Source organism: Sipha flava, unplaced genomic scaffold (assembly GCF_003268045.1).
Source record: "Sipha flava isolate LNK unplaced genomic scaffold, YSA_version1 36_pilon_pilon, whole genome shotgun sequence".
Classification (NCBI taxonomy): domain Eukaryota; kingdom Metazoa; phylum Arthropoda; class Insecta; order Hemiptera; family Aphididae; genus Sipha; species Sipha flava.
Window position 1 is genome coordinate 2,632,934 of NW_020273076.1, and position 9,227 is coordinate 2,642,160.

Consider the following 9,227-nt stretch of genomic DNA (forward strand, 5'->3'; position numbering starts at 1 on the left):
TTATCTAATGCGTAAACAGTACACAATGATAAGTGAAATATCATAATGTCAACGATAACAAAATGTATGTACCTATTATTCATATTTTACTGTAGTACACATGAAAAACAAATTATTTTGTACTATAAAAATAATCATCCAAGTTAAAGCAATTAAATTACATTTAATAGTATTTAGAAAACTTTAAATGGTGGATGACTGCTATAGCATCAATATCATTACTAAGAACTATTAATACAAAAAGTATTTTAACTGTACCAAGAGTAATTATTTTATTTTAAAGACTATAAAAATTAAATCATTATTAATTAAATTTCATTATATTATTTTTGTACTATGGTTATAAATTTTTTTAACAAGCAATGATACAAATAAAACATTTAAACATGTGTAATGAACATAAACATATTTTGTAAATAAATAATTTACAGTTAACAAACTGTCGATCTAATTTTTTAAATTAAGTAGTGTGTTCTGTAGCATCTAAATAAATTGTGCACTCTTATTTAAGACCTAAACTCAATATATTTGTATTATAATTATTCGTTTTTATATCTGATAATGAAAATATGACTTAATCTGAATATGCTTTGTAATTTTGCTAGTAATAAAAAACAAAAACAATAAAAGCAACATAAATATAATGATTGGTCGTCACAAATCAGACTAGGAAATTGTTAAGAAAACAACCAAAAATATATAATCTAGTTTGGCAAAACCAAGAAAAATATTTGTTTAAGAAATTATATTTTTTTTTTTTATATAAACAGTAATTAATATTAAACCCTTAATTTAGATTATAATGATTAAATACAAAAAAAATTATATGCATATGTCATACTCTCATATTTGATAAATATATTTGACAGTAATAATACTAAGATCTTTGCACTTGATTAAGCTTCATCAAAGAATGGGTAGTCTTTTAAATGCTTTGCTCTGAAAAACAATAGTTAAAAATAGTTAATTGAGATGAAGGAAAACTTCAAATATTGACTTACGTATTGAATTCAAAATAACGAGCATTTTTATTTAATGATTCAAGGGAATTAATATCTTCTTTGCTTAATTCAAAATCCCAAACATCAAAATTTTCTTTTTGCCTTTTTGGATTAGATGATTTTGGTATAACTATAATACCTCTTTGGATCTAAATTATTAAATACAACAAAATTAAATAAAGAGAAAAATCAATAAATAAAACTATTACTTGGAATTTTATTAATATTTGAGCATTAGTTTTCTTATATTTTTCAGCAACCTGTTTTACAACAGGTTCATCTAAAATAGCATCTTCTTCGGGTCCTGCCCATGACCTCTTGGGTGAGCCCAATGGTCCATAAGCAGTTAGAAAAATATTATTATTTTCACAGAACTCCATAAGTTTATTTTGTGTTAAATAGGGATGGCATTCTACCTAAAATAATAAAATAAATACAATTATATACAAATCATATTTCATAAATTGTTTATTATAAGTAAAGTATAATAAAATAATAATATTAATAATAATAATACAAAACATTTGCCATTAATTTACCTGATTAACAACTGGTTTAATAGTTGCTATCTCTAAAATATCTTTCAACTGCCTAATATTGAAATTTGAGACTCCAATTGATTTAGTAAGCCCTGATTGAACACAGCGTTCCATAGCTTTCCATGTGTCTAAATAAGATATACCAGAACCTAATAATCGTCCTTCACTATCAGTAGCATTAGGATCTTCCTATAATATTTAATAATTTTACTAAAAATTAATACATTTTAATTTACATTTTATAATGAATAATTTACACTAGTTGCAAATGGCCAATGAATAAGATATAAATCTACATAGCTCAAACTTAAATCATTCAAAGTATTCTTCAACGCTTCTTCTACCAGTTCAGGTCTATGTTTGTTATTCCAAAGCTGAAAAAAGAAAAACTTTAATAAATAAGTATTTAGTACAATTCTGCTTACTAATATAGCTTGACTCTTACAATATTGAAAATTTTAACTATTTGAAGATTAATTTGTACAAAATATTACAATATAAGACATAAAATAATAATAACTTAAGTTAGTGATCTTAACTGTGAAAAATAAGGGTTACAATTACAACTGGAAAGAGAAATTACCCAAGAACCTGTTCCAAATGTTCTAGTTGATCACAATAATTAAATAAATTCTCAATCCGTCTAGCCAAAAGTTTTTAAATAAAATATGCTTTACATATTTAAATATATCATATACACATATATATATATATAATATATATCATATTTGTGTCTAGAATATGACATAGGCAAAGGATAGAGGATTTTAATGACATTGAAGATGTATGACGCATAAATTGTGACAGGTTCTTGTGACAAATCCACATGGTAAGAAAACGTATGTTACCTTTTAGAAACTGAAATCATGAAATATTGAAAATTATACATGTTTGAGCTCTTGGGTTAGATCATTTGCCCAATTCGATTTTCAGTCGAAAATCAGTAAGTATAAAGCAGTAAGCCTTGCTGAAGATATTATTATTGTATTAAAAAATATCAGACTAAATTATGATACTGAATTTCACAAGCATTGCCCCCACAAGTTTGTCATACAAATTTATTTTGATCCCCCCCCCTATGAAACATTCTCAATTACGCCACTGATAACATAATGCTATTTTGTAATTGAAACATACCTTACTAGTAATATATACTTCGTCTCTTGTAATAACTCCTTCTGCGATTTTATCATTTATCGCCATTCCTACAGATTTTTCATTATTATAAATGGCAGCACAGTCAAAATGACGATAGCCAATTTCCACTGCATTCTTAATAGCATTGACAATCATAGATTGTTGTGAATCGTCGAGAACAGCACTCGCCTAGAACATACATATTTTTCAGTTATCATTAAAGATATTGATACAAAATATTCCTTAGCGTCTTACCTGCCAAGTCCCCAGCCCTAAGATCGGGTAAAACTGACCGTTGTTGAACTTCACTAATTTAGACGCCATGGTTAATTTCGTAGAGTGTGTTATCCAAAAACAATTTATAACGCGAGCAACGCGTAAGTCGTTTAACCGTTATAAGCTGAAATAATTGTTAGTGAACAAAAAAAAAAATCTTTGAACTGATGTAGAAATTGTTGACTGACGATCGAGTTCAGCTAGAAATTATACGATAATTAGCAAACGGCAATTAGAAATTGGTGATTATGTAATATATTTAAGTATAACATATTCATGATAATTAATGATTACCACGAATACTAGAGATAGAGATAAGGAAACAACATATTGGTGATAGCGTAAATCTGCTGGAATTATGATAAGCGTTTGTTCAAAAAATTATGAAGAGTAAACGAGTTTGAAGAAAGAGAAATTACCTTTTTGAAGATAAATCTGCCGAATAAGATTGAAAATTCATAATATCTTAATAGTATTTTTCAATATCTTTATATTTTAGAATATTATTAACCGCTTAACATTTGACCATAATGATCAATATTCCAAAACCTTTGATTTATGTCAGCGTTTTCGGAACGGTATGCGGCAGCGCTTATTTAGTCAAGTACGTGTTTGTAGTTTTTTTCCCTTCTAGTCAACTACTTACTCAAACACAAGAATATAGAATTATTATCTATACTGTTGTTTTTTATCTTCTCTCAGAGATATGTTTTCGGGAAAAGATTACAAAATGAAGACTACAGCAGCCAATAAAGTGATCATAATCACGGGTGCAAACACTGGACTCGGCAAGGAAGCAACTAGATTATTGGCCATCAAAAACGCTACGGTCGTGATGGCTTGTCGGGATATAGAAAAATGTGAAAAGGTTAATGCTTAAATATCATAACACATTAACTAGTATGATACCAAGCTGATCAAACATTCGTATTGTATTTTCATTTCATCTAAGTTGATTATTTAACACCTATGGAAATTCAGTCCTCAGCCAGTTTTTAAATAGTTTTCTTTTTAGCTTAACTAAGCATAAAATAAGTTTTTACAAACAAATTTATATATTTAATATTTTAGAACTGGAGTTAATAACAGGACAATCAGGTTACATTAGGTTAATTAGTTATGTTAGTTAGTCAAACTATTAAATAATTTTAAGTATAGTATTCTCTTATAACTATATATACAAGCAATGCATATATTTATGTGATATATATAAAAATATATATATCATATATTTACATGGCATGTAATTTTAGAGGAAGAAATTAAAAAAAAATATGGAATTAGTGAAACAACTTATGAAGTGTAAGATTATTAAATAAAGTAGTTTGTAGATTTAGTATTTATTTTAATTAAAAAGCAAATACTAATAAAAAAAAAACCCCAACATTGAGAGTGGATGTCTAAAGGATATTATGAATGAGATAAATTCATAGAAACAGTGAAAGAATTGCTTAAGTATGTATGATGTAAGAAGTTGAAACTAACAGGATTAAGAACTAGAGTTTAGATTATAAATAGTTGAAAGGGAGTGCAAAATGTATATTTATTATAACTAATAAGTGTTGTCCTTAGAACAGAGTCGAGTTGAGTTAGCTTTAATGTCCAGAAACAAACGACTATTCTGTCGAAAATGTGACTTATCATCACAAGAATCTATTAGACAATTTGCTGACAAATTTCAAAAAGGTTTGAACTGATACTTTAATCACTTAATACATTTTATACACTTTTTACCAGTAATACTTTATTAAATTAGAATTTAATAGATTGGATGTATTAATCAACAATGCTGGAGTAATGAGATGTAAAAAGTCATTAACCAAAGAAGGGATCGAAACTCATTTGGGTGTCAATCATATGGGTCATTTCTTGTTAACTAATTTACTTTTGGATTGTTTAAAAAAAAGTGCTCCGAGCCGAATTATCAATGTAACAACATTAAAACATGCATCAAGTAAAATTAATAAACAAGATTTAAATTCAAGTACTTTATATAATGAAGAGGAAGCATACAACCAAAGTAAACTGGCAAATCTTATGTTTACTGCTAAATTAGCCGAAAACTTAAAAGGTTTGTTTTTATGTAATCATAAAAATGTTAAGAAAGCCAATATACAGTCATTGCCTATTTAATTTACAAAATTAATTATTTATAAGCAAGGACTGTATTTCATAGTACATAAATATTGTAATTGTTTAAAAAATTTAAAACTAATCTCTGATCCTTTAATTTTACTGTTGATAAAAGTTTAAATTAATTTTTATTTTAAACCAATCATAAAATGTATATATGTCTACCAACCATTAAAATAAATTATTTGTCATATTAGAATTATTTTTATAAGAAAGTAGAGTAACAAGAGATAATTAAATTTTACTGCATAACTCTATTCATATTTTCATTCATTTGCTTATAAAGTTTTAAAATAAAAAATAAGATATTCATTTACAGTTAAAATAATTAAAATGACTGTTAAACAAAAATATAACATTATAAATAGTTTAATTTAAAATATATTTCTTTATAAACTATAAAAAAATAAAAATTGATAGAATAAATGTTATCAAAATATCTTTATTATATTTTGCATTTTTACTGTAAAAAGTAAATAACCAGTAATAAAAATTAATAATCTAAACAAAAATTCAAAATAATAGTTAATTAATTATTATACAGATACTGGAGTAACAGCAAATGCAATTTATCCTGGTATGTGTACAACAGATATTTCAAGGCATTTACCTTATTACAATAGTTTCACAAGGTTTTTCATAAAGCCTGTGGCATGGTTATTTTTGAAATCAGCAGCTAAAGGATCTCAAACATTAGTTTATGCAGCATTAGATCCAGAGCTTGAAAATATTACCGGACAGTTCATTAGGTAATTTAACCTTCAAAATGGTTTCAACTTTTTAATAATATTAGTAGAATATAATATATAAAATAACAATATTATTGTTATTTTATATAATATCAATGACTTGTATTATCTTGTTTTTATTTCAGTAACTTTGAAATAATACCAATGCCATATCAAGTACGCAGGCAAAGAGATGTGGAATGGTTATGGAAAGTAAGTGAAAAATGGACGAGAGTCAAAGAAAATGTGTCCTGAACTATATTTATTACATTAAATTTAAATATTTATTTATAACTCGTAGTAACGCTATTAGAAGTAATATACAAGAGTTGAATAAGTTTCTGTTTTTTTTTTTTATCTTCTACATTGATTCACAATTTCAATTAATCCCACTTGTGTCTGTGATGTTCCTCTTCCTTCCTCCTTTTATCAGCCCATATCTTTATATTGGCTTCATTGTTGGCTATAAAAACAATACATTTCTTACAGGTTAAGTAGTTAATTATTAGTATGTATTATAAGATATATTACCAAACTTCTGTAATTGATAGAACACAGGTGCGACCATAACAGCAGCTCCAATGAACCATGGAAACATCCAGTGGTGTTTAAAATGCATTTTAAATGGAAACTGAACAACCTTAGCAGTAAATGTGTAAGGAAAGATCATCTTTCGGCTCAATTTTTCACCATCACCCATCTATATGTTTTAAAAAAAAAGAAATATCAAATTATTTATCTTGCTACAATATAAAAATATCTTAGAATATTAAATTGTATTAACCAATAAAACTTTATTTATACTTATTTAAACATTAACGAAGCAAGATTATAATGAAAAGTATCTCAATTTCTCATAAGCCTTGATAAAATTTTTAATGTTCAAATATATTACGAGGCAGTAGCATAAACAAGTTTTCATTTCGGAGGGGGGCCGATCATTTATTTAATTTTTGGGGGAAAGGAAGAAGGAAGCACAGTATTACGACAACAATTACTTGAATATAGAATCACTCAAAAGTCACCACATATTTTCTTATAATAAACATATTTTATAAATATTTATTATTTAAATATTAATTATAAATTTTAAATTATCACATAAGCAACAGTCTCAGTGTCACGCCAAATTTTCGGAATAACCCACAGCATTAAGACATCCATGTCAAAAATAATAATTTTTAGCAATGATGATTTTCATTTTGGGGGAGGGCCGAGACCCTCCCCATAAATATGCTCCTGCTACAAGGTTACAGGTTTACATTTGTAAAAATTACCTAACCTGACACAAGTTTAAAAATAACACTTTTGCCCTGTATTTTGTATAATCCGTCTCATATATACCTATTTAAAAAAATAATTTTTTTTCATATAATTTAGCTTTTTATTATTGATAAACTATAATATCCAAATCAAATGATAATTAATAATATTACGATTATGAAAAAAATCTGAAAAATAAATTAAAATTATCTCTTTTTTATTTTATTTGAAAAACAATTTATATTTACAATCTGTATTTACTAGTTATACAATCAGTAAATTGGATGATTTTTTTTTAGAATGACAGGAAGGGGAAATCGCCCATTAGCGACACTCCAAAGGAAAATGTTTTAGGGAGAGAGTAGATCCCTGCACCAGTTCCTTTTGAGGCCCCTGGGTAGGTTTCCTGGAATTTGTTTAGATGAAAGGTTAGTGATTATAGGATTTGTGTGAGCGTTGAAAGTTTTGGGTGTTTTTATGTAAGTGAGTGTAGCAAGATTGTTTAAAGTTGGAATGCAAATGTCTTTATGTAATGAGTCATTAGTGATGTACCAAGGAGCACCTGTTATTAATCGTAGACAAATAGATTGAAAAGCCTGTATTGTTCTGGTGTTGAACGGTTTCACTGAGCCCCAAAGTTGGATACCATAGTACCAGATGGGTCTTAAAAGAGTCAGGTAGATTGTACGTTTTGTTTTGATGGAGAGCTTAGAGTGGAGTAGAGGTTTAAGAAGGTGAAGTCTCGAATTGAGAGCTTTGCGTTTGATTTTTAAATAGGAGCCCAAGTGAGGCATATTTCAAGCGTTTGTCCCAGGTATTTAGTTTGTGTGTGAGAGGGTATTTGAGTATTTTCGATAAACGTTGGAAGGCATTCCAAGGAGCATAGGGTGAAGGTAACTTGAGCGGATTTAGCTGGATTGACGTTGATTTTCCAGTTGTGAAACTAAATGTTTAGCTCAGATAAGTGGTTTTAGATTTTTTGAGTGGCTTGATTAGGATCGTTGTCGATAGCGAGAATAGCAGTGTCGTCCACAAATGTACCTGGTAGAGTGTTTGGATTTAAAGGTAAGTCACTGGTAAAGATATTGAAAAGGATAGGGGCTACATCGCTGCCTTGAGGAACACCTACTGTTGCTATTTGAGAATGAGAAAAAGCACCGTTAATTTTTGTGACGAATGTTCTTTGGTTTAGGTATGATTTTATTAGTAAATAATATGGAGCGGGTAAGAAGGATTTAAGTTTGAAGAAAAGGCTTGGATGCAAAATACAGTCGAAACCCTGTGCAATATCGAGGAAGACTACTATGCAAACTTGTTTGCTCTCGAATGCTACCAATATGTGGTCAACAACTCTGTGCAGCTGATGGACTTGTTTTTTGTGTGTTTTTTTTTAAAACCAAAAAATTATCTCTTATGATTTTTTTTATTATAGGGAATTCTTCTAATTATTTGTTTTTAATTTTTAATTGTAATTTGTATTTGTTTCAAGTATAAAATATTGTGAATAACTTTATTTTATATTTTAAATATATATATAAGTATATTTAGTAACTGTAAGGAAAATTAAATGTTACATCAAGGCCAAATGTAATTTTAGCTACCAATTGTTTACAAAAATTGTATACAACAAACATTAATTTTGTAATGTGTTAATTGCTAACATAAGTCCCCTCGACTAAATGAATACCAATTTAAATTACAGTATAGGTATGATATAAATTGTCCCATATTTTTAAAAAATAAATCTGGGAATCCTTACAATACACTCGTAGAAAAATGATTATGAACCGTGAAAATTGTGACTGCAACAGATTTTTTCGATGTATTTTTATTTATTAACACAATAATTGTGAAATATTTGTCGAATACAGACATATTACCAAACAAAATCAAATCATAAAACCAAAAGTAGTTTTTACTCAAGTCCAATATACACATTTGTACGCGTCGCTTGTGAGTTTTACGCAGATAGTCATAATATCCGTACGGAATACATGTTGTAATCGAATACTATTGACAGTAATAACAAATTAACTCACCGTAAATTTCTTTTCGTAGGACTTTCGCTGGAAACTAAAAAAATAATTGACCTCTGAAACGGTACTCACTGAAAGGGCGACGCATACGAGACGATTTCAGAACAGGCAACA

At 27.8% G+C, this 9,227-nt stretch overlaps 3 protein-coding genes across 3 annotated transcripts; 1 reads left to right on the forward strand and 2 right to left on the reverse strand.

The window, feature by feature from the left end:
• Positions 1-822: 822 nt before the first annotated feature.
• On the reverse strand, positions 823-3,227 carry LOC112687918 (alcohol dehydrogenase [NADP(+)]-like). The gene is made up of 7 exons (XM_025560905.1): positions 2,933-3,227; positions 2,678-2,866; positions 1,798-1,914; positions 1,541-1,729; positions 1,211-1,417; positions 1,002-1,150; positions 823-939 (listed from the first exon to the last, which is right to left on the reverse strand). The coding sequence occupies exons 1-7, from the start codon at positions 2,999-3,001 to the stop codon at positions 897-899; spliced, it is 963 nt and encodes a 320-aa protein (XP_025416690.1). The 5' UTR covers positions 3,002-3,227; the 3' UTR covers positions 823-896.
• Positions 3,228-3,325: 98 nt separating this feature from the next.
• On the forward strand, positions 3,326-6,152 carry LOC112687917 (retinol dehydrogenase 13-like). The gene is made up of 6 exons (XM_025560904.1): positions 3,326-3,557; positions 3,656-3,821; positions 4,531-4,639; positions 4,710-5,024; positions 5,631-5,835; positions 5,961-6,152. Exons 1-6 carry the CDS (start codon positions 3,484-3,486, stop codon positions 6,067-6,069), a joined length of 978 nt encoding a protein of 325 aa, XP_025416689.1. The 5' UTR covers positions 3,326-3,483; the 3' UTR covers positions 6,070-6,152.
• Positions 6,050-9,227, reverse strand: LOC112687919. Its single transcript, XM_025560906.1, has 3 exons — positions 9,117-9,227; positions 6,346-6,514; positions 6,050-6,277 (listed from the first exon to the last, which is right to left on the reverse strand). Exons 2-3 carry the CDS (start codon positions 6,512-6,514, stop codon positions 6,198-6,200), a joined length of 249 nt encoding a protein of 82 aa, XP_025416691.1. The 5' UTR covers positions 9,117-9,227; the 3' UTR covers positions 6,050-6,197.

Bases quoted from the DNA above. Each gene is read 5' to 3' on its own strand.
- LOC112687918 (XM_025560905.1), bottom strand. From the start codon at position 3,001: ATGGCGTCTAAATTAGTGAAGTTCAACAACGGTCAGTTTTACCCGATC. The intron at 1,151-1,210 runs GTAATAGTTTTA...TTAATAATTTAG, and splicing joins AAATATTAATAAAATTCCAA to ATCCAAAGAGGTATTATAGT. The intron at 940-1,001 runs GTAAGTCAATAT...ATTGTTTTTCAG, and splicing joins CGTTATTTTGAATTCAATAC to AGCAAAGCATTTAAAAGACT.
- LOC112687917 (XM_025560904.1), top strand. From the start codon at position 3,484: ATGATCAATATTCCAAAACCTTTGATTTATGTCAGCGTTTTCGGAACG. The intron at 3,558-3,655 runs GTACGTGTTTGT...ATCTTCTCTCAG, and splicing joins GGCAGCGCTTATTTAGTCAA to AGATATGTTTTCGGGAAAAG. The intron at 5,025-5,630 runs GTTTGTTTTTAT...ATTATTATACAG, and splicing joins ATTAGCCGAAAACTTAAAAG to ATACTGGAGTAACAGCAAAT.
- LOC112687919 (XM_025560906.1), bottom strand. From the start codon at position 6,514: ATGGGTGATGGTGAAAAATTGAGCCGAAAGATGATCTTTCCTTACACA. The intron at 6,278-6,345 runs GTAATATATCTT...TTGTTTTTATAG, and splicing joins CTATCAATTACAGAAGTTTG to CCAACAATGAAGCCAATATA.